General features: G+C 46.3%; 1 protein-coding gene across 1 annotated transcript in view; it reads right to left on the bottom strand.

The window, feature by feature from the left end:
* Nucleotides 1–319: 319 nt before the first annotated feature.
* The window catches only part of necab2 (N-terminal EF-hand calcium binding protein 2), a 101,069-nt gene continuing 76,035 nt past the window's right edge, over nucleotides 320–25,353 (bottom strand). Inside the window, exons 8-13 of the mRNA XM_063067336.1 lie at nucleotides 18,890–18,966; nucleotides 11,961–12,017; nucleotides 9,999–10,111; nucleotides 5,293–5,370; nucleotides 3,122–3,213; nucleotides 320–2,364 (exon numbers count right to left, since the gene is read on the bottom strand). Coding sequence (XP_062923406.1) covers nucleotides 2,336–2,364; nucleotides 3,122–3,213; nucleotides 5,293–5,370; nucleotides 9,999–10,111; nucleotides 11,961–12,017; nucleotides 18,890–18,966 — 446 coding nt within the window. The 3' untranslated portion in view covers nucleotides 320–2,335. The remainder of the gene's footprint in view (nucleotides 2,365–3,121; nucleotides 3,214–5,292; nucleotides 5,371–9,998; nucleotides 10,112–11,960; nucleotides 12,018–18,889; nucleotides 18,967–25,353) is intronic.

The following is a 25,353-nucleotide window of genomic DNA, read 5'->3' as shown; positions in this document are numbered from 1 at the left end:
TGTTTGTTCAGATTCCTACTTGCAAGATCAATTGTCATTCACAATGTAGGTGCTCAAAGTCAATAGAAATTACAAGCCAACAACTGATGATACTTTGAAGTTAGTAATTCTCCCTTAGTTGTTGTATCTGGCTTATCTGGCCTCCATGAGCAAAATGTCTCTGGCCCCACTGCATGCAAAGGGAAGCTATCTGCACTCTATCCACAATCTTTCCTTGCCTAGACACATTCTCTTACCTCGCTGTAACTTCAACAGTAGAAAACAAAAAGATGGTATGACCAGGATGGACAATGAATAGGCTGGGAGAATTAACTGGGTTTAACATCAACTTTATTTCGACAATGCCATGTATGTAATTAATTAGAATGTCCAACAGCAGCACAGAGGGTCCCATGCTCATGGTGAAAACCGATGTACGTTTCTTCCTCTATGTCTTCAGTTATTATTGTTTCCTTGTAACTAATGGGAAACTCAGCTAAATCAACACCTAAAGCAAAAGGGCAAGTTGTCTGACAGCCCCTAGTCATTAACCCTAGAGAAGGGTGCACCTCTCCCCCACCCTGTGAAGAATGGGCTCCACTCCGAGCAGCAGCTCAGTACAAACACAAAATAATCTGCAGATGCTGTTGTCAAAGGAACACTCACAATGCACTGGAGGAACTCAGCAAGTCAGTCAGCATCAGTTGAAACGATTAGTCAATGTTTGTAAGCTCAGTACAAACCACAACAGAAAGAGGGCTTGGGTTTTCTCAGGATACAGCTGACCACCACGTGCACATCATCGCATGGGTGTCTGTCTGTGATTCTGGTTGTCTTTCTCTGTGGATATTTTTGCACGTGGGGTTCTGTTTCTGCAAGTGTCTGTCTGATTCTGTAGGTATTTTTGTCTGTGCCTGTGGGTCACTGTGTCTGTGGCTATCTGGGTGTGGGTGTCTGTCTGAGTCTGTGGGTGTTGGTCCAAGTGTGTGGATGGCTGAGTCTGAGGGTGTTTTTGTCTGTGACCATGGGTCACTGTCTGAGTCTGTCTGAGTCCAGGGGTCATAGAGTCTGTGGGTCATAGAGTCTGCAGGTCATAGGGTCTGTGGGTCATAGGGTCTGCGGGTCATAGGGTCTGCGGGTCATAGAGTCTACGGGTCATAGAGTCTGCGGGTCATAGGGTCTGTGGGTCATAGGGTCTGCAGGTCATAGGGTCTGTGGGTCATAGGGTCTGCGGGTCATAGGGTCTGCGGGTCATAGAGTCTACGGGTCATAGAGTCTGCGGGTCATAGAGTCTGTGGGTCATAGAGTCTGCAGGTCATAGAGTCTGTGGGTCATAGGGTCTGCAGGTCATAGGGTCTGTGGGTCATAGGGTCTGCGGGTCATAGGGTCTGCGGGTCAGAGATTCTGTGGGTCATAGAGTCTGTGGATATCTGTTTGAGACCGTGTCTGTGGCATCAGCTTCTGTTGGAGTGTGTTTATCAGTGTCTACCTGATTGCCTTTTAAGTCCATCATCTCCTGGGTTTCTATTGTCCAAATGATCTGCCAGTGCCTTCGTGGGAAGGCAGGAGGAAGAGAGGGGTAAAGAAATACAGCAGGGGTTATAGGAGAAACAAGGAGCAATGGAAAATGAAGATAGCTTATGGGCACTGGAGATCAGAGTGAGGTTTGAGCAGAAGGAAGTGTGGAGAAGAGTACAGGAGGATTGGGAGATGGATGAAATACATGAGAGATGGGAAGGGACACCCCGGAGGGAGTCAAAGATGAGAGAAAACAAGAGGGGTATGAGAGTGGGATCTGTCAGAGAACCTGGAAAATACAATGTGGCATCAAGTTCCATTCCATGACTATTGAACACAAGAACTGAACCAGTTGGGACAATCTCCCGATCAGGAGGATGTAGGTTCATTGGCTTCAGCTGTAATCCAGCTGATCCTCCCAACCGAAATCTTCGCGGCCACGACCAAGGCTCCCTCCAACGACGGTGGCAGATCACTCCACATTGAAGGCCGTCAGGCCAGACCAAGACACAATGAGGTCGGACAGAGGCAGCTATGTCCAATCCCACAACCGTGTCTGCACAGGGATTGGATCAGGACAGATAGAGCAGGTCACTCCGATCTCCCCTAACTGAGCTCCTGCCACTTGTGTAGGGTCTGTCAGACGTGCTCATCTCAGGTAGACAAATTCTCTTTAATAAATAACACGCGCAAAATAGTCAACAAATATTCCCGGAAGTAATGCATTACAAAATAGACCAAGCTCTCAGCCTCTTGAGGTAGCTGCCTTTTCAGTAAGCGACGGTGTGTGTTTGGTCAGTCGGCAGCTCCTTCCGCTCAGCTTCCCGAAACCTCCCAGTTATTTTCCATCCAGAGTGCACCAAGCAGCTTAAAGGAGAGAGAGCAACAGAACGTTAACCATGACCAAGGCAGGGTGAAATCCAATCTAATATCCCGAACTCTCCCCTTCCATTCTCATACAGCTTTCTCCCTATTGCTCAACACTTGGACGAATTTCACACCCCTCTCCTGAACCACCTTCAATCCAATTCCTCTCCACCTCCCATTCCCTTTGGAACATCATCCAATAATCCCCTCCTTAACTCCGTTTACTGTCTCTCCCCAACCAGTCTAGCCCCCCCTCCCCATCCCCCACCCAGTCTAATCCCCCTCTCCCCATCCCCCACCCAGTCTAATCCCCCTCTCGCCATCCCCCACCCAGTCTAATCCCCACTCCCCCATCCCTACCCAGTGTAATCCCCCTCTCCCCATCCCATACCCAGTCTAATCCCACTCTCCATCCCCCACCCAGTCTAATCCCCTCTCACCGTCCCCACCCAGTCTAATCCCCACTCCCCCATCCCTACCCAGTGTAATCCCCTCTCCCCATCCCATACGCAGTCTAATCCCACTCTCCATCCCCCACCCTGTCTAATCCCCTCTCACCGTCCCCACCCAGTCTAATCCCCTCTCCCCATCCCCCACACTGTCAGTCCCTCCAGCATTCCTGGTGAAAGATTCCCCACAGTTTTGTTTGGGAGAGTCCCAGTGATGTTAATGAGCAGCAACACCCATCACGGGACAGATCCTGCACGTTGTGGTGCTTCTGCCCTTCTGCCTTGAGTTCACCGTCACGGACTCCTACCTGGTATGAGCAATGTAGAGACGGTCTCGGACTGAGTCAGTGCATCGACTTTGACATGTTGGAACACTTTGGCCCTTTCGCTTTGAAGATGTCTGATGGAAAGACAGGTGGAGAGGGGAAGTGAGTGAGAACTCTCACCAGCTGGAGGTTGAGAGACTGACTGTGTGCACCTTGTTCTCAGTTTAACAAACAGTGACTACACGGCTGCAGTCAGCACAAAAATATTGAACGTTAGGGGTGGTCAGTGCAGGGAGAACCCTTCACTGGATCCACTGAGTAGATCATGGGTTGATACTGATAGAGATTGGGGCACTGGGCACCAGTTTTGGAGATATAATTCAAATCTGCTGCAAACCCTGGAATTCTGAAAATGCTGGAAACACTGCGGCCAGACAGCGCCTGTGGAGAAAGAAGCTGAGTCATCATTTCAGACCGAAGGCCCTTACTCAGTCTTCCAGTCCAGAGGAACGATCTCAGCCCAGAACATCGACTATCTATTTCCTTCCACAGGTGCTGCTTGCCCTGCTGAGTTCCTACAGCTTGGTGTGTGTTACTTCAGATTCCAGCATTCCCAGGTTGTATCTCCCTTCCTCAGCTGTAGGCAGAAGCACTTTGTTTAATTTGGCATCACATCCAACGCAGACATCTGGCTCTTTCTTTAGATGCTGCCAGTCAAGAGCTCAGGGTACAGAATTAACCATCAAGTGTCCGGACGGTGGAGACGAACCAGCTGCCAGTGGCAAGGGGATTTCATTGTCCTTTCCCTATGGCAAGGGTGGGATTGTACATGAGTGAGAGAGATGGCGGATTTCTGTGACTGTGTGATTGATGGGGTGGGTGCAAAATGGGCTGAGTACACTTGGGTTGAGAAGGGTCAGTTACATCCCAGTAAAACCAGTAAGTTCCTGAAAAATGTGAAGCTTAATTCTCTGCAGTGGTAGTTGCAATGTGAATTGGGAATGAGAGATACAAGGAGAGGAAAATTAAAGAAAAAAGGATAAAAGAAGGAAACAAGACAGGCAAAGAGAGAGCTACATAAGAAGTCTGGCAACAAACATTAAATACCAATCCAAAAATTGTCCAGATGTATGAGAACAGGTAAAGGAATGTAGGGGAAACTTTGCTATTGGAGTCTAGGAAGAAATTGCTACTGGAGGTTCCACAGAGGAAGAGGAGGTCAAGGTTCTCGGAAGGATGAAGCTTGCTAAAGCAGACGGACTGGAAAGATGAGCTGCTTCTAAAGTGTAGCCTTGACCTTCCTGGTGGAGGCAGATTTAGGAACAAGCTGGAATGGAATTAGCTATATTTCATGGATTTGGAATTAATGTGTGTGGGAATTTTCTTTTTCAGAGGTAAGTGAACCTCTAGAGATTAAGGGGATTTAAGGAGTGCATAACTAAACTTCTGCACAATTGGAGAGTTGAGAGCCATGAGAGACTGACACAGAGGAGGAGCTGAGCTCTGGGGCAGATCGGACATGATCATAATAAATGGTGGGGCAGGGTTGAAAGGCCTTACCCCTTTTGTTATGGACGGGCACACAATGATTAGTGATCAGAATGCAAGCTGCATCTCCATAACTTTGTAGACTTCATTGATGAAGTACCAGAGAGGGCCAGATTGGGAATTGTAGTTGATGCGACTCAGGATGGACTTCCAGAAGGAAAGGTGTGGGGATTTTGGAGAGGGCATGGAAGAAGTTCACGGAAGTGATTCCAGGAATGAGGCACTGTAGAGAGGCTGGAAAAGCTAGTGTCATTCTCCTTGGAGCAGGGGAGTTTGTGAGGGGACCTGATGGGGGCATTAAAAACGGAAGAGATCACAGATGAAGTAGCAAGACTGTCTCAGTGATGGAGAGCCCAAGAGGATGAGGACTCAGAGGACACGGCGGGTACGGGCTACAGAACTGCTGGTGGTGGAAATGTGTGTGGGGCTTCTAAATTACGTGGCTGGGGGATGTGGGAGAAGTTCCATTACAGTGACGGCTAGGCAGCTGAATTAGTAAGTGAACGGCTGTGGAGCGGGAAGTGAGTGGGGCTAATTGGATTGCTCCCACACAGAGATGGAATGAACACATAGGGTGGAGATACTGTGATGGAACTACGCAGCAGAACTGTGATGGAGAGCTAGGGATTCCCAGAGCAGGGGAGGATTCCCACTGTGTCACTTACTGCTTCCATTGTTCCTCGCTCTCCCAAAACTCATAGACGACATAGGTCAATTTGTCCGGTAACCTAACCGCCGTAACACTGTGGGAAGAAACAAGAAGAGAAAAAATATTTCTATCCATCCACAGCATGGCACCAAAAACTCAGATGAAGGGACTGGAATGGGGAGTAAATAAAAGTGGGAATGACCAACGTCGGGAGAGGTCATTCTAGTGACTAATTATAGCAATTAAACTCTGAGGACGGTCAGTGTTAGGAATGGACTGTAATGGGAATGGTCAGTGTGGGATGGGTCTGTATTGGGAATGGTAAGTGTGGGAATGATCTGTAATGGGAATGGTCAGTGTTCGAATGGTTAGTGATGGGAACGGGTGGTGTAGAAATGGTCAGTGTGGGAATAGCCAGTGGGAATGTTCAGTGTTACCTATGGTCAGTGTTGAAATGGCCACTGGAGAATGATGTTTGGGGAATGGGCAATATCGGGAATTGGCAGTGGTGGGAATGGTCAGCGTAGGAATAAACTGGGTGGGGGGGGGAGAATGTAGGAGCATATCTACGGAAAATAGCACCTATGGCAAGCACTGAAATTGCACCCTGTCCAAACATCTGACACTCATCTTTTAGATAACTTTACCATAATATCAGCTCAAAAATACAAGTCAAGCTTGTTAATCTTTTAATTAACAAATTATGGCACCACATGAAAATTATAACTGCACCTTCTTTGCTTTCACTGATGCAAATTTATCTATGATGTGATCAAAGTCAGTTTTTTTCAGTTTCTTCTCTTTCTACACTCAGCAGAACAAGATCACAGAGTCTGCCTTGACCCATGGAGGCTCTCAGATACAAAAGTATTAGTTTTAACTTGCTGAATGATCTCTCACAGCTGGCGATGGAAACTGTGATGGTTAGCATTATCTGAATAGCAATGCGAAGATTGGGGAAGACACTCTCATCTCCATACTGAACAATAAATTCAAGAAGCTCTTCAGGTCTTGATATTTTCATGTTGACCCACCTTGATAGCAACATTTTGCAATCCAAAATTTCTTCATATAGCTGCTGTCCACCAACATCAGAGCTGTACAATTCACCCAAACTTTTGCACTTCTTCTTTAGGTCGTTACTGTCGGCGCCGTAACACAGTCCCTCGACATCGAGAAGGAACCCAAACTTGACGTCAGTGTCATGCAAACGAGTGAACCTTTTGTCCATTTCTCTGTGAAGATGGTCGAGTGTTCCCTTCATGACTCTTTCCACTTCCTCCTTAGCTGTTAACCCAGCGTCTCTCGAGTTCTCATCAGCCGTTCATTTCTTCCATCTCTGACGTCTTTCAACTTCAATATTCCAATCTTGACAGAGACCGACTCCTCCTTCTAATGACTCACTGACCAACACTTCTCTTTTATCATAAAAATGATCTTGGAGGGCTTTCAAATCCAGGGCAGCATCGTGGAAGTTCATGCTAGGATCCTGCAGCCTCCTTTGAATACGGTCAACGCAAATGAGTACTTTGTTCCAAAATCCTAGCAAAATCAGAAAATCGTAACTCAACATGCGGTTGTACAGCTGCCTTGTGTCACTTTTTGTTTCACTGGTCTTGTTTTCATTGTCTATCATGTCCTGGAGAACTTGAAGTATCTCCTCAAGGTACTTGTTGACGGGCTTCACTGCTTCTGTCCTTGCACTCCACCTGGTTTCGGACTCTGACTTAACAACCACAGGCACGGCGTTTTTGAGTTTTTCCCAGCGCTGTGTTGAACATGAGAAAAACACGAAGAGAGCTTTGATGGTTCCAAAAAACGTGACCATCATTGTATCCTGCTTGGCTGCATGTACACCCATCATGTTGAGTTAGTGATTGTCGCAATTCACAAACACTGCCAGGTTGTTTTTCTCACTTATTCTTTGGTGAACACCACTTCTGTGTCGAGCCATCACAGCAGCGTTGTCATAGCACTGTGACTGACAATCTTGTAGCTCCATTTCGTCCTTCTCTAGCTGTTTCAAGACATCTTCAACCAAGCTCTCAGCATCCTTCTGGTTTATCTGGATAAAACCAAGGAAGGACTCTCTAACGCGGACTGTTTTCCTCTCAAAATCAACTTCCGTATACCTCACTACTCTGACATCTGCTCACGGTGTGCCTGATCTGGAGTCGAGTTGTACATGAGGCCATAGTACTTGGCTTTACGAATGCTTCTCAGTAAACCCTGGTGAACAGTGGATGCCATCATGGGGATGAATTCGTTCTGGACACCCAGTGAAAGATAAGACGTGGATCCAGGATGACTTTCCAAATGAGTGAGGTGTTCTTTTATGACAGGGTCAAAGATGGCCAGTAGTTTCAGTAAGCCAAGGAAATTTCCCACATTGGAGTCATTGTCCAGCTGAAGTGACTCTGTGTCCTTGCAAAGCCAGGTTCTGAGTCACAAGGAATTTTGTGCAGTGAAGGATTCTCGTCAAGATATCACACCTCTTCTGCTTTTCCTTCTCAATCTGTGACTGAAATACCGCGTCAATAACTCCTGTTTCCAGCTAAATTTCTTTCCATTTCTTTCCACTGTGTGAAGCATTCCCAATTATTCTTGGCATTTTCATGAACACTAATCCTTTCAGGTGCTTTCCACTGGTTGAATCCACTTTCCTGCTCCAATGATGCAATTATGCAGAAAGTTTGAAGTTAATAACTCATCTCCTTCTACCTTAGGCCACAAACTTATCAATCACCCCGATGAGTTACTCACTTCAAACTTTCTGCATAATCACTGAAAGAGTTGAACTGCATGTGTATGTAACGAGAGCTGTATAACTCATCTCCTTCTACCTTAGGCCCGAACATATCAATCACCCCTGCTCTGGACACTTTCTGGAGGTCCAAGATCCATATGCTCCATGACTGCTGGACTAAGTGTGTAAATGTAGGAGGGGACTATGTTGAAAAACAAATGTGCTAGTTTTTCTAAAATTGATTCCTTCTACCTTAGGCCACAAACTTATCAATCACCCCTCGTACTTCGAACCCAGATTTATTCTTTCTGTTCTCAACGCGTGAGGCAGAATTGCTTCTCCAGTATCCCTGTCGAACTTCAGAAGTCCAGTGTCACGCTGTTCAATCACTTCTGGTATGACAATTCGAGGCTCTTTGACACCATCCAGTTCACTAGGTTCAGTGTTGTCAGGTTCAATCTCGTCAGGTAAAATCTCGTCAATAAACTCAACATCATCACCACCAGTATCGTCTTCCCCTCCTGTCATGTCCACGTTCTCTGTGGCAGCCTCACTCTTAATCTCGTCATACTCGGATTTATCTGACTTGACTTTTTCCTCGGCTTGTGACGCATTTGTACTTGATCCACCTTCGGATTCTAACAAACTTGTAGCAGGTGCAGGCGACTCCATGGAACGTATCAAACTATTTGTTCCGGGCTTTTCAAAGAAGGGCATGAAGAACTTGCTCGACTTCTTGGCTTCCTCCACCTCCAACTTTCGTCTCTTCCGTCCTTCAGCTCCACTTTCCTTCTTCTTCATGAAGAAACGTTTCATGGTCTTACACAATGCTCTGAAATAAGGCCATCCTAGTGCTTCTCACCCATGATAATCAAAGACAGATCATACATCTGAAGAAAATTCTTCTTTCACTATCTGAGGATGGCTTGTCTGACTTTAATAGAAACTGCTCAGTGATGCCCCCTTCAAGTGGCGCCCAGGGCACGTGCCATACCTTAGATACGCCACTGGGGGAATGGTCAATGGGGAATGATGTTTGGGGAATGGTCAATGTTAGAAATTATCAGTGTTGGGAATGGTCAGCGGGGAAATGGTCAGTAGGGAATGATGTTTGGAGAATGGGCAGTGTTAAGATATGGTCAGTGTTGGGAATGGTCAGTGTGGGAATGGTGTTTGGAATAGTCTGTGGTGAATGGACAGTGGTCAATAGACAGTGGTGAGTGGTCTGTGGTGAATGGTCAGTGGTGAATGGACAGTGGTGAGTGGTCAGTGGTGAGTGGTCTGTGATGAATGGTCAGTGGTGAATGGTCAGTGGTGAGTGGTCAGTGGTGAGTGGTCAGTGGTGAATGGACAGTGGGGAATGGTCAGCAGTGAGTGGTCAGTGGTGAGTGGTTGGTGGTGAATGGACAGTGGTGAGTGGTGAGTGGTCTGTGGTGAATGGTCTGAGGTGAATGGTCTGTGGTGAGTGGTCAGTGGTGAGTGGTGAGTGGTGAGTGGTCAGTGGTGAGTGGTCAGTGGTGAATGGTCTGTAGTGAGTAGTCAGTGGTGAGTGGTCAGTGGTGAATGGTCTGTGGTGAGTGGTCTGTGGTGAGTGGTCAGTGGTGAGTGGTCTGTGGTGAATGGTCATTGGTGAGTGGTCAGTGGTGAGTGGTCAGTGGTGAATGGACAGTGGGGAATGGTCAGCAGTGAGTGGTCAGTGGGGAATGGACAGTGGGGAATGGTCAGCAGTGAGTGGTCAGTGGGGAATGGACAGTGGGGAATGGTCAGCAGTGAGTGGTCAGTGGGTAATGGACAGTGGTAGGATAGTAAGCATTTCCTCTGTTGTACTTCCCGTTTTTGGATATCCCACCCAACCAGGAAATGCTAATCTGCTCTGTTTACACTGGCCTGTACTTTCTCCATTGATACTGAGCTGTTGTTGTCTAACATCCATAGGCGTTGAGCAGAGTGTAATGGCCCTGAGTGAGTGGACTCACTGGAAGCAGTCTCTCTGTGTCGACACATCCTTCAGATACTGCTTCAGAGAGTTACCAAACTCTGCCAGGTGCTTCTGCCCAATGGTCATATGCTGGCGTACAAGGAAGAGATGCTGCAGAGAGAGAGAGGAAATATAGAAGCAACATCAACAGAATGAGCAGGTGGTTAAAGTGCTGAAAGTCAGTGAAGTAAGGCCATTGGTTATTACATTCCACCACCGACACTGTTTGTACTATCTATAGTATGCACTGTAGCAGCTCAGTGAGACTCCTTAGACAACACCTTCCAAATCCACCACCTCTTATATTGAATTATTTATTTGTTTGTTTGTTTTTTTTATTTATTTGCACAGCACAGAGTAGGCCCTTCGAGTTGTGCCGTCCTATAGCCCCTGACAAACTTGTTTTAATGCTAATCTAATCATGGGACAATTTACAATGACCAATTAACCTATCTAGTACATCTTTGGACTGTGGGAGGAAACCAGAGGACCCGGAAAAATCCATGCGTTCCTCCAGGAGGATGTATAGAGGTTATTTATAGAGGATGCCAGGGCTGATCTCCAAAGTCCAATGTCCCGAGCTGTAATAGAGTTAAGTTAATCGCTATGCTACTGTGGCACATCCACCAACTGGAAGGACAGGGGCAGCAAAACCATAGGGAACATCTCCAGCTCGACGTTGCTCTCCAAGTCACACACCATCCTGACTTGATATTGCATTGCTGTCCAAGGCAAAATCATGGAAAGCACTTTGACAATATTGCTACACCGATAGGTCCCTCTCCAATGCAATGACCCATGTCAATTCTGTCCATCCTGTTCATCTTCACTGTGCATTTCTTCAAGAATGTTTATAGTCACAGGTTCCTGCCTCTTTGGCCATTACCCGTTCTCATATCTACCTCCTCGCAGAGCAGGAGATTGAGCATCTTGATGACCAGACGCCGTTGCCACTGCTATCAGACTCCTGATCTAACCTCCTCTTTCTCATCTCCATCCCAGCATTGCTGTCGGGTTCTCAGACTCCGAGCTTTACCCCTCTCACCTATTCCATTATTGCCTGTAGCGTTTTTTGCCTACTTCAGCATGCACTAAACCTCTTCTCAATTTTGTTGGTTGGTGCCTTCACTGTGTGTATTGTACTTATTTTGATCACGTCCACTGTTTATTCTGTGAGCTTCAACCGAACAAGTAACGCTTTGGCATGTAGGACAATAAGCACATTTAAATCTGAATGTAACCTTAAGGTGCTTCCCAACCCAGAGCTTATAAAATCCTGGAAATCACTTTGGTGACCTCAGTACACAAAACAAGACACTCTGCAATGCATAACCGCATAACCCCATGCATCATTTAAGGTGCATGTGCTGATAATACACCATTTAACACGTCACCCGTGGTGTCATCCCAAACACTGTCTGGTACATAATACATTCCATTACTCCATCCAGACCCTGATCACGCTTTGGGGGCTGTGCGAACAATCACAGGAAACATGTCTGTATTAAGATGTACTGGCCACCAGCAGTGGTATAAGGAAGCTTGGAATCAATGGTTTGGAGTCATTGTGTGAGTTAGCACCTCCTCATCACTTTGAGTGAGTGGATCACATAGCAGCATTTTATATTTACCATGGTAACAGTCGGACCAGGAGTCAGACCTCTGACTGGTCCCATCCCGTCCATGCTGACCCACTCTTCTGCCAAAGGCCACTTACCTGCACCCAGATCATATCCCTACAGCCACTGCCATCCATGTACCTATCCAAAAGCAGAATTTGACGTTTCTGGTCCGCCCCATTCAGGGAGACAGAGTGGATCTGGGATTGACCATCCACATGCTGGGATCCACCCGGACTCGCACAGTGATCTGAGAACCAGGCAGTGCTCTTCCCCAGAACTGATGAGTTGCATGGGAAATCTGATTGCAACGTGTCCTTTGAGAGAGGTGGTCCACTCACCGAGCAGGTCATGTTCTCATTGTCCATCACCTTCTGCTGCAGGTCGAGCCAGACTGTCTGAAAACAGAGATAAGGACATGAGCAGGGACCATTCTATGCCACTTCCAGCAGGGGGCAGTCTCTATACACCCCTCTACCACACCCAGGGGTAACAGAGGGCAGTAAGGGGGACAAGGAAGCAGCAACACTCCTTAAACAATCACCACCCCTCCCAGGGGTAATACAAGTCAGTGAAGGCACAGAATGACATGGGACTTTCTCTACCCTTCCATCCTGTCCATTGGGCACCATGAGAAGGACCTTCCTATCCTCCTTCTACCCCTTCCAAGTGCAAGACTGGGCAGTATGTGTGGGGCAAGCTGTTCGGGCCCCCAAGAGGACCACAACCTTGTCATAGAGTTTGGAGACTTGCATGCCTCAATGACCTGGAGAGCTCTGCCGGCTGGAGTCGGGGCTTTTTGCCCTGACTCTGAGTAGGGTCACCCATGCCGAGCAGGTCAAAGGATAGAGGCCAGACTAAGAGTGGTCCACCCATCCTCCAGGTTTAGGGGTTCACCTCAGGGCTAGCACCCTGACTGGTCAAGCAAAAGTGTTACCGAACAGCAATGTAAGATTTGTAAATAATGGTGAAATTCAAGAAAACTCTGTTGTAAAGAGCAGTCGGAAACAACCAAAGGCCAAAATCTATTTAACGTTTTAGCTTCATATCTGGAAACAAAACATTGGTCTTGGATGAACTGTGTTGCTTTGGCTTATGGTTTTCAGTAATTTTACTATTCAATATTGTCAATAAATTTTCATGCTGTAAATAGCATTAATTAAAATCAATTTACAACCTTCATTTAAAGTAAATCTACCGAGCCTACCGTTAGAAAAATTAAATCCCATTTGGCTTAAGCCAGCAACTTAACAGAAATTTATTATGTCTGCCTTACGAGTTTTAAAAAATTATGAAAGAGAAAGAAAGATTAATTTCAAGAAAGGCAAGCTAAGCTTAATTACCTGTTTCTTTTTCCAAGAAAGGCTGGCTAAAAGTTCATTCTCTACTCAAAAGAGTATTGACAATTATTTTTGGATTATTATATCTACAGCTTACTGATCACACGAATGTACCATGAGCTGTAGATATAATTATTTTTACGCAGGGGTTCCCTGAGACCTGAAAATTATTTCAAGGGTTCCTCCAGGGCAAAAAGGTTGAGAAAGGCTGCTCTAGGGTAATGTAATTGGCAAAAACGTAGAGGACACCACAATTGGGTTGGGGTTTAAGAGGCTAGGTGTGGCACGTGGCCAAGTGGTTAGGGTGTTGGGCTCACGATCTGAAGGTCGTGGGTTCGAGTCTCGACCAAGGCAGCTGAGCAAGGCACTTACACTTGTCTTTGAGCAAGGCACTTAACCACAAACTGCTCCAGTCCACCCAGCTGAAAATGGGTACCGGCAAATGCTGGGGGTTAACCTCAAGATAGACCTATCCGGGGCTGGGGGGGGGGGGAGTCTCGTACTCTCAGTCGCTTCACGCCACAGAAACCGGCATAAGCACCGGCCTGATGGGCCACAAGGCTCGGGACAGACTTTAACTTTAAGAGGGACAACCCACCCAGCCAACACACTTTTCGTCCCTCTTCCTGAGAAGGCTCAGGAGCTTGAAGACTCGTACGGCCAGATTTGGGAACAGCTTCTTTCCAACTGTGATAAGACTGCTGAACGGATCCTGACCTGGATCTGGGCCGTACCCTCCAAATATCCAGACCTGCCTCTCGGTTTTTTGGAACTACCTTACTTCCCATTTTTCTATTTTCTATTTATGACTTATAATTTAAATTTTTAATATTTACTATTTTTTACTATTTTTAATATTTGTAATATTTAATATTTGTAATCCAGAGAGTGGGAAGCGAGAATCAAATATCGCTGTGATGATTGTATGTTCTGGTATCAATTGTTTGGCAACAATAAAGTATAAAGTATATAGTCTGATGAGATGAGATAATTACATAAACAAATTTTATTGTGTTTTGTGCTCAGTTTGTTGGTGTTCAAAAAATGAGTTGCTACTTTTTTTTAAAACATAAAACGCCTCCACCATTTTATTTGCGAAAACCTACATTGGTGACCCAATGTTCTACGACTGTTCAAGAGTTATTGAACACGTTGGCCAACACAATCACTTAGAAACTGCCGGAGTTTTGGGACCAAAATGCTGTTGCTTGGTTTGAACAAGTTGAGGGCCAACTTGTGCTGTGAGAAACCTCTGCTGACAGCACCAAATATTTCTGTGGTAACATCGTTCAGTAACTCGATGGCTGTGAGAGTGGTGAGTCTGCCTGAACACGATGACACTGACTGCTGAAAACTCACCTTTTACAGACTTTTGGATGATCAGGGTGTGAGTGCACAAGGCGGGTGCCGGGCAGTGCCCGGCCTGTGTTTTCATCACGCTCGCCGTGTTACGAGTGCTAGTAAGTGCCGACCACCCTGCAGTGCCGACAGTGCCAGCGCACTGGGAGATCAGAGGTCTGTAGACACCATGGTTCCAGCTACCAGGTTCGTCTACTGTTCATTATAGACACCCTTACGGGCGACACTTCCTGTGTGACACGGATGCTCAAGTGAATGTGCTGCCGGTACTGCCTATCGATGAGAAGGCAAGGAGCAATGAAACCACACTGGAGGCTGCCAACAGCAGCAGGGTCTACACTTGTTGGGCAACGTTACCTATGAGACTTCACCCCGGCTGAAGTGGCTAGACCTCTGCTCGGTCCAGATGTCTTGTGTACCCAAGGACTGATTGGCGATTGTGGATGTCAAGGACTTTGAGTTGTTACACTGCTTCCCCAGTAAGTTCCCTACAACAACTTCAAGCACATGCACCAACACATGTGAGATTACTTGACTTCTGGCTGAATTCCCAAACCTCACCAAGCCCACATTGTCCACTACAGTCACAAAACATTGTGTTGAGCACCACATTCCTACAAATGGCCTGCCCCCATGCCCGCATGTGTAGACTGAACCCAGAAAAGCTGGCAGCCGTGGAAGTCAAGTTTGCTAACATGGAAAGACTTGGAACTGTACACTGGTCGAAAAGCCCCTGGGCTTCGCCCCTTCGTATGGTTCCTAAGTCCAATGGCGGTTGCCGCCCATATAGTGAATACTGACGTGTTAGAAAGGCCACCACTCATGATCTTTACCCAGTCCCACATATCCAGGACTTCTCGGCATGTTTAGCCAGAAAATTAATTTTTCCCAAAGTCAATCTACAATAGCTAGGGGCTACTATCAGGTGCTTGTGTGCTGGAAGGACATTCCCAAGATGGCTGTGATAACTCCATTTTGCCTCTAAGTTTCTGTGCATGCCGTTTGGGCTGATGGATTCTGTATTAAAAGACATAGCTTTTCTTTTTGTTTACTTGGATGACATACTTGTCGCCAATATATCCAAATGTGAACGTGTATCTCATCTCAGTACACTTTTCGAGTTCTTAAGCAAACACAGCTTTGCTAAATGCCAGTTTGGGTTGTCAACCATTGATTTTCTCGGCCATCACATCTCTTCCGAAGATACAAAACACCTCCCATCAAGTATGGTGCCTATTATGAATTTCCCACCATGCTGCACTCCAAAAAGTCACAGGAGTTATCAGGCATGGTAAATTTCTATCATCGATTCATTCTGCGAGCTACTGACCTATGCTACTACTGTGCTTAAAGGCAATGTCTCTAATGATGTGCTTGACTGGTTGGCAGACATGACCAGGGCATTTAATGATAGCAAACAAACTCTTTCTAAAGTGCTTAATGGCACACTCACTCCCCAACACACCCATAGCCATTACTACTGATGCTTCAGACTACACTGTGGGTGCTGTGCACAGACGAACAGACTACGCTGTGGGTGCTGTGCACAGACGAACAGACTACGCTGTGGGTGCTGTGCACAGACGAACAGACTACGCTGAGGGTGCTGTGCACAATCAGTTGGTCGAAGATGTGTAGCAGCCACTCTCTTACTTCAGCCGATAACACCATTCCTGCTAAAGAAATTACAGCGCGTTTGACCATGAGCTTCAGTAGTCTTCTAGAGGGTCACTATTTCACAATGTTTGTTGACCACAAAGCCCTTGTGCACACAATAATGTAAATATCAGATCTTTGGTCTGCACGGCAGCAATGTCACCTGGCCTACATATCAGCGTTCACAAATGATATTCGACACATCAAGGGGAAATATGATGCCGTGGCCGATTGCCTCTCACAGCCAGCCGCTGAGACCGTACACATCGGGGTTGACTATACCAGCACGGCAGCTGACCAAGCTACTGGCCCAGAGATCCTGGCTTATAGAACGGCAGTCACGGGTCTGTGGTTGGCTGACGTTAAGTTCGGTGAAGCTGGTGTTTCTCTCCTCTGCAATGTCTCAACCGGTTGTCCTCTCCCCATTGGAGGTGGACAGTTTTTGACTCCATACATGGCCTCTCACATCCGGGCTGGGAGATCTCACAGAAACTGGTTGTGTGGCACAGCCTTTGAAAGGACATGCATGATTGGACTGCAGCTTGTGTGGAGGGCCAGCAGGAAGAAAATTTTCCATCGTGCTCAGGCGCCATTGGCACCTTTTGAGGTCCCTGAGTGACGGTTTGACCACGTCAATGTGGACCTTGTTGGTCCTCTTACCCCCTCCCATGGTTTCACGCACCTCCTCACCATGGTGGACAATACCACCAGATGGCTAGAGTCCATCTCTCCAGCATCAACGCTGGCCTCAGGCGTTCATCAGTAACTGAGTTGCCTGGCTTGCCACCCCATCTGATATTTCCTCTGACCATGGTCCCCAATTCATATCAGACCTCTGGCCTGTGATGTCCCAGAGTCTCAGCATTAGGTTACATCGCACCACGGCGTATCACCCGCAGTCCAATGGCCTATGCGAGGGGTTCCTCCGCTCCTTAAAGGCTGCTGTAATGGCTTCCCTGACCGATAAGAGTTGGCATGATCGTCTCCCATTGGTCCTGCAGGGGCTTCAAAAGAGGACCCACGGTCATCCGTGACAAAGCTGGTATACGGGCAGCTGTTATGAGTGTCAGGTAATTTCATTCCTGATGCCACAACTGCCTTGTTGGCCTCTCAGCAGCGTTCCACCCTCCTCAGTAAATTCAATTCCTATTCCGACCTCCCATCATGGCACACAACATTCTTGAGTTCTCGTTGTCCTACATTCCACCTTGTTTGTTTTCGTCCACCATGATGCACACTGACATCCACTTTATGATGGCCTGTTCCGCGCTTTGGACCGGAGAGAAAAGATTTTTGCTGTAAATAAGTGGGGTGAACCTGAATGATTTTGGTAGATCACCCTAAACCAGCTCACTAGGATTTGGAGAGTTTGACCATGAGTGTGTCAACACACCTCTGGATGACCAGAGGTACCTGCTGTCCCTTCACCCATGGAACACAGGACCTGAGCCAGGCGGCTTGTCCAAGCTCTGGACCGGCTCACAACGCCAGTTTTTGTGAATTCCAGTGGCGATGACTGAGCTGTGGAAATGTACAGAATTCACAACCACCGACATTGGGTTGGGGTTCACTTGTGCACTCGCATCAGGGTGTCAGGAGTGAATCAGGGGTTAATTGTCACTAATCAGCTCCACTCTGAAAAGAACTGACCTTTGGCACCACCATACCTTCCTGGAGTTGGCTGGCTGTGAAGCCTGCGTTCGGCAGAGACCCAGGAGTAGTCTGTGCCCATGGAAGTGAGGAGGTATTTACTTCACAACTCTTACCGGGATGGGGACTCTCTCCTCACCACAAGGGACTCTGTGCAGCATTGAGCTCAGTTTCCAGCTGTGTCCTTTACGGGGTTAGCATTAGACCAGTTCGAGACACCAGGACGAACGCTCCTCTCCAAATATAGCTCCAGTCAGGTGGATGCAGGGACACCCGTACAGCCTGGGGAGATACTGGTGGGGGAAAATGTGCCGCAGGGTTTGGTGGGGAAATTCTGGACAGAGACTGGTTGGGGGAGACACTGGTCAGGGAATGGTGGCGGAGACCCTGGGCAGAGACTGTTAGGTGTGGGAGACCCTGGACAAAACTGGTGGGGGGAGATCAGGGCAGGAACTGGTGAGGCAAGTTCCTTAGCAGTGACTGTTTCATAGTCATAGTCATGGTCATACTTTATTGATCCCAAGGGAAATTGAGTTTCGTTACAGTTGCACCAACCAAGAATAGAGTATAAATATAGCAATATAAACCCATAAATAATTAAATAATAATATGTAAATTATGCCAGGAAATAAGTCCAGGACCAGCCTAATGGCTCAGGGTGTCTGACCTTCCAAGGGAGGAGTTGTAAAGTTTGATGGCCACAGGCAGGAATGACTTCCTATGACGCTCAGTTTTGCATCTCGGTGGAATGAGTCTCTGGCTGAATGTACTCCTGTGCCCACCCAGTACATTATGTAGTGGATGGGAGACGTTGTCCAAGATGGCATGCAACTTGGACAGCATCCTTTTTTCAGACACCACCGTGAGAGAGTCCAGTTCCATCCCCAGAACATCACTAGCCTTACAAATGAGTTACATGGGGGAGATCAGAGCAGAAACTGGTGAGGCAAGTTCTTTGGCAGTGACTGTTACGTGGGGGCGATCAGGGCAGGAACTAGTGAGTGTGGGGAGCCACACTGGTTGGTGGGGGTTGAGGCTCTGTCCAAGGTTTCTAGCCTTTGAAGACTGTACTCAACAGAGACCCAGGAGCAGCCTACACATGTGGAACTGAAAGAATGTTTGGTCCACAACCCTTACTGGTATTTTGATACTTCCAAAACTCCTCCCCTGGAACACCCCACTAAACCCCACGGTTAGGGAGTGGGCTAGCGTCAACCTGGGTAGACAGTAGACGGCAAGTCTGGTTGTCCCAATACTGCCCTCACCTTATCCTCCAGGCGGCCAATTAATTCAGCCAGTCTGTTGATCTGTAGCTCCAGACTGTCTCCTCTGCTGGCTGTTACTGCATGGGGGACAGAGACAAAACTCATTACGAGCTTCCCTTCTACAAATAAACAACAGATTAGTTCAAATTGACATAAGGCAGATGCACATTAGATACATTTAAATAGGTAAGACACAAAAAGATCACATTCCAATGCAGGCAACTGGGATTAATGTTGGTCGGCAGAAAAGGTCAGTATGGACATAGCGAGTGAAAGGGACTCAATGAGGATCAGAAACAGGTTGCTCAGCTCCTTGGGTCTGCTCTCCCATCCAATAAGATCAAGGCTGAACTGTCCTGGCCCTGAAATCCCTCTCCTGCACCCTTCCAAGATTTCCTGACTGCTTTTTGGTTCCACTACCTGTCAATCTCCACCCTGAATATCTTGAATGACTCTGCCATAATGGATGATGAGCTACCCTCTACACTAGCCCATCACACGTTCGCAGGGCTGAATGGCACGGGACACAAAAGAATTAGATGTAAGGTCACTGATCCGTAACGCTGGCTCTCGCTCCACAGATGCTGCCTGACCTGATGAGCCCCTCCAGAACAGTATGTCTTCTGTGCTGACACCCCAAATTTCCTTCCACCTAGTCCAATCAAACTAGGTTCAAAAGCAGAGCCCCACACCGTCCCATCAGAGCCTTCTGACACTTGTGACACTTGTTCTGCCTCTACACCATCCCCTCAACTATTTCCTCGATATGAATGTCAAATTAAACATAAGCCCAATTAATTGGCAGAGAAAGACAAAATAATTCTCTTCTGTCAAACTGAGACTCACAGAGCTGAAAGTCTCATTAAATATTCCAATCACTGTGTTGAAATTCTTTGATGACCCTATTTATTAGGGTCCATAAGCTAAACTGGTGCAAAAGGTTAAGGCAGGTGGGATTCAAGGCCAGCTAATTGGATCCAAAGTTGGCTTGGAGAGAGAAAGCAGAGGGTGGTGGTGGAAGAACGTCTCACAGATCGGAAGTCTATGACTATTAATATAATATTGGAATTGGCAAGGTCTCTTGTTATTTGTGATATATATTAACAATGTGAATGCAGAAGGGATGATTAGTGCCTCTCTGAATGACATGAAAATTGGAGGTCAAGTCACTTTTTATTGTCATTTTGACCATAACTGCTGGTACAGTACACAGTAAAAATGAGACAACGTTTTTCAGGACCATGGTGCTACAGGAACAATACAAAAACTACACTGAACTACATAAAACAACACAAACTACACTATACTACAGACCTACCCAGGACTGCATAAAGTGCACAAAACAGTGCAGGCATTACAATAAATAATAAACAAGACAATAGGCACAGTAGAGGGCAGTAGGTTGGTGTCAGTCCAGGCTCTGGGTATTGAGGAGTCTGATGGCTTGGGGGAAGAAACTGTTACATAGTCTGGTCGTGAGAGCCCAAATGCTTCGGTGCCTTTTGCCAGATGGCAGGAGGGAGAAGAGTTTGTGTGAGGGGAGCATGGGGATCCTTCGTAATGCTGTTTGCTTTACGGATGCAGTGTGTGGTGTAAATGTCTGTAATGGTGGGAAGAGAGATCCCGATGATCTTCTCAGCTGACCTCACTATCCACTGCAGGGTCTTGCGATCCGAGATGGTGCAATTTCCGAACCAGGCAGTGATGCAGCTGCTCAGGATGCTCTCAATACAACCTCTGTAGAATGTGGTGAGGGTGGGGGTGGGAGATAGACTTTTCTCAGCCTTCGCAGAAAGTAGAGACACTGCTGGGCTTTCTTTGCTATGGAGCTGGTGTTGAGGGACCAGGTGAGATTCTCCGCCAGGTGAACACCAAGAAATTTGGTGATCTTAACGATCTCTACAGAGGTAGGTGTTATAGGTAGTGAGGAAAGTTATCTAAGGCTACAGCAGGATATAGATCAGATGGGCAGTTGGGCAAAACCTTGGCAGAGGAATGTAATCCTGACAAGCACAAGGTGATGCATTTTAGGAGGTCACACAGGGCCAAGGCTTATTGTCATAGAAAAGTACAGCAGAGAAACAGGGCATAGAGTAGATGGTGGGATACTGAGTAATGTCGTTGAACAGAGGAATCTTGGGGTCCAAATCCATAGTTCCCCAAAAGTGGCTACATGGATTGATAGTGCTTAATAAGGCATGTGGCATGCTGGCGTTCATTGGTCTGGGTTGTTATGTTGAACCTTACAAAACACTGGTTAGGCTTCATTGAGAATTGTGCATAGTTCTAGTCACCATACCATCAGAAGGGAACATAGTTAGACCATAAGACCATAAAATGTAGGAGCAGAATTAGACCATTTGGCTGATACAATTTTCCTCTCAGCTGCAATCTCCTGCCTTCTCCCCATATCCCTTCTTGCCTTGACTAATCAAGTATCTATGAACCTCTGCCTTAAATATACATAAAGACTTGGCCTCCACAGCTGCCTGTGGCAAAGAATTCCACAGATTTGCCATTCTCTGGCTAAACAAATTCCTCTTCATCTCAATTCTAAAATGACACTCCTCTATTCTGAGGCTGTGTCCTCTGGTCTTAGACTCTCCCACCATAGGAACTATTCTCTCCACATCCACTTTCATAGGTTTCAATGAGATCATCCCTCAGTCTTCTGAATTCTAGTAAATACAGGCCCAGAGCCAGCAAACGTTCTTCATATTAGATTAGATTAGATTAGATTCAACTTCATTGTCATTGTGCCAAGTACAGATACAAAGCCAATGAAATGCAGTTAGCATCTGACCAGAAATGCAAAGAATAGTGTTATTTACAAAATAACTGTGAATAAAAAGTAAGTGCTACAGCACACAAATATAAAAGTACTGAGACAGTACAATATGGGTGCAATACTGCTTAGCGCTGTGATGTGAGGTTCAGCAGGGTCACAGCTTCAGGGAAGAAGCTCTTCCTGTGCCTGCTGGTGTGGGAGCGGAGGCTCCTGTAGCACCTACCGGATGGATGGGTAAGCTATTTAATATGACAAGCAATTTAATCCTGGAATCATTTTCATGAGCCTCCTTTGAAGCCTTTCCAGTTTCAGCACATCCTTTCTAAGATCAGGAGCCCAAGCCTGCTCATGATACTCCAAGTGAGGCCTCACCAGTGCTTTATAATGTTTCAACATTACATCCTTGCTTTTATATCCTAGTCATCTTAAAATGAATGCAAACATTGCATTTGTCTTCCTCGCCACAGACTCAACTACAAATTAACATTTAGGGAATCCTGCACAAGGACTCCCAAGTCCCTTTTTGACTCAGTTTTTTGTATGTTCTCTCTATTTAGAAAATAGTCAGCACTTCCATTTCTTCTACCAAAGTGCATGACCATACACTTCCCGACACTGTATTCCATCTGCCATTTCTTTACCCATTCTCCTAATCTGTATGAGTGCTTATGTAACCTCTCTACTTCCTCAAAGCTACCTACCCCTCCACCTATCTTCACGTTGTCTGCAAACCGTGCAACAAAGCTATTAATTCCATAATGAAGTTCATTGATATATAATGAAAAAAGAATCGGTCTCAACACAGTTGTGCTGCAGAGAGTGCTGGGGAGTACTTTAGTTACGGGGAGAGAGCAGATAGGCTGGGCTTGCTTTTCCTCGAGTAAAGGAGCCTGACACTATATAAGAAGCTTAAATAGGTTAGATAGACAAAGTCTCATTCTCTTGCTAGGCTTATCAAAAAACAAGAGAGCATAGGTTTCTGGAGAGAGCAGATGTAAAGGAGATTTGAGGGGTCAGTTTTTCTTACACAGAGAGCAATTGATATCTGGAACACACTGCCAGATGAGGTAGTGGATTCAGATGCGATCATTTTGTTCAAGAGGCATTTAGTCAAGCATTACAATGAGCAAGGCGTAGAAGGATACAGTCTTCATATGAGCAATGGGATTAGTGTAGGTGGTTAAAAAAGTTGGCATGGATGAGATGAGCTAAGGAGCCATTTCTGTTCTGTATGATTGTGTCAATCTGTGAGGTCTACAACTCTCTGCACCTTCCTATGGTCTAGTTCACAGTCAGATAAGGGTTAAGGTTGGGGTGAGGTGGGAGAGGGGAACAGTGCCTGAGATTGGGATGGGTTCAGAGTGGAACAGCAGGCCAGTATTTGGAGGCTGTGGCCATAGTGAAGAGGTGACAGATGGTGGGAGGGAATTACAAGAAAATGTAAACCCCTAACGTCCACCATCATGAAAGAGAAAGGCTGTAGGTGCAGGAGGATACCACCGCCTGCAGGTTCCCCTCAACACAAACCCCTTTCAGACTGGGAAATATTAAGCCATAAAACCAAGGTTAGGCCATTTGGCCCATTGTGTCTGTTTTGCCATTTGGTCATGCCTGGTTTCTTTTCCCCCTCCCTCTCCCATTCTTCTTGCTTCTTCTCATATCCTTTGACACACTTCAACATTTAGGGAATCCTGCACTTGGACTCCCAAGTCCCTTTGTATTTCTGATTTCTGAATTTGCTCCTCTTTTAGAAAATAGTCTACACATTTATTGCTTCTACCAAAGCGCATAACCATACACTTTCCCACACTGTATCCCATCTGTCACTTCTTTCCTATTCTCCTAACCTGTCCAAATCTGTCTGCGGATGACATGCCTTCTCAAATCTGCCTGCTTCTCCCTCTACTTTTGTATTGATTGCACAGCTGGTCACAAAGCCATCAATTCCACCATCCAGATCATTACTTATAGTAACAGACGGGGCACTGCTTGACAGACAGAAGTGGTGCACTCTCAACAGAGCGAGAGCGGGAGTTTGTAGGACGGGAGACAATATGGCGAAGTGGGGTTTAAAGACCAGCGAATCCTGTGAGTGTGGCGAAAGGGTGCAGAACATTGAACACGTTCTGCGCAACTGCCCACTCTCACCTGATTTAGCTGACACTGACCTGCTCAACATCAACCAAACAACCCTAGAGTGGCTGGCTGTCTGGTGTGACAAGCTATGATGATGATTACTTATAATGTGAAAAGCAGCAGACCCAACTCTGACCCTGTCACCGGCAGCCAACTAGAAAAGGCCGCTTTATTCCCAATCTTTTCCTTCTATCATTCAGCCTATCTTTCCTGTAATACCATGAGCTCTTATCTAGTTTCATACCCTCAAAGGTCTTCTGAAAATCCAAGTAAACATCTACTTATTCACCTTTGTCTATTCTCCCTGTTATTTCCTCAAAATAATTCCCTACATTTGTCAGGAAAGATTTCTCCTTAAGGAAATCAATGCTGACATATTTTCTTGTGTGAAATCAAGTATCCCGAAACCTCATCCTTAATAAGGCCATAAAACATAGGAACAGATTTAGGCCATTTTGTCCATCAGCTCTGCTCCACTATTCAATCATGGTTGTGCCTTTTGCCCCTTCCTCGTCCCCACTCCCCAGTTTTCTCCCTGTAACCTTTGACGCTGTGACCAATCAAGAACCGATCAAGCTCTGCCTTAAATGCACCCAATGACCTGACCGCCACATGCCCGTGGTAACAAATTCCTCAAATCCACCACTCTCTCGCTAAAGAAATTTCTCTGCATCTCGGTTTTGAATGGATGCCCCTCTATCCTGAGGCTGTGCCCTCTTGTCCTAGACTCTCCCACCGTTAAAACATTCTTTCCACATCTGTTCTCTCTACGCCATTCAAAAGGTTTCAATGAGAGTCCCCCTTCATCCTTCTAAATTCAAGCCAGTACAGACCTAGGGCAATCAAACATTCTTCGTATGATAACCCTTTCATTCCCGGAATCATCCTTGTGAACCTCCTCTGGACCCTCTCCAATGCCAGCACATCTTTTCTTAGAGAAGGAGCCCAAAACTGTTCACAATACTCAAGGTGAGGCCTCACAAGCACCTTATAAAACCTCTGCGTCACATCCTTGCTCTTGTATTCTAGACCTCCTAAAATGAATGTCAACATTGCATTTGCCTTCCTCACCACCAACTCAACCTGCAAGTTAATCTTTAGGGTGTTCTGCCCAAGGACTTGCAAGTCCCTTTGGCATCTTAGATTTTTGGATTTTCTCCCATTTAGAAAATAGTCCATGCATTTATTACTATTACCAAAGTGCATGACCATGCATTTTCCAACATTGTATTTCATTTGCCACTTTCTTTTCCATTCTCCTAATCTGTCTAAGTCCTTCTGCAGCCTTGCTGTTTCCTCAGTACTACCTGTCCCTCTACCAATCTTCATATTGTCTGAAAACTTGGCAACAAAACTATTTATTTCATTATCTAAATCGCTAATATACAGCATGAAAAGAAGCAGCCCCAGCAGCAACCCCTGCAGAACACCACTACTCACTCACAGCCAACCAGAAAAGAATTCTTTTATTCACTCTTACTGCCTCCTACCAATCAGCCAATGCTCTAACCATGCCAGTTACTTGCCTGTAATGCCTTGG

The sequence above is a fragment of the Mobula hypostoma genome, chromosome 14 (genome assembly GCF_963921235.1).
Source record: "Mobula hypostoma chromosome 14, sMobHyp1.1, whole genome shotgun sequence".
Lineage (NCBI taxonomy): Eukaryota > Metazoa > Chordata > Chondrichthyes > Myliobatiformes > Myliobatidae > Mobula > Mobula hypostoma.
The sequence above is the reverse complement of the archived record's forward strand: the minus strand, read 5'-3'. Positions and strand labels throughout refer to the sequence as shown.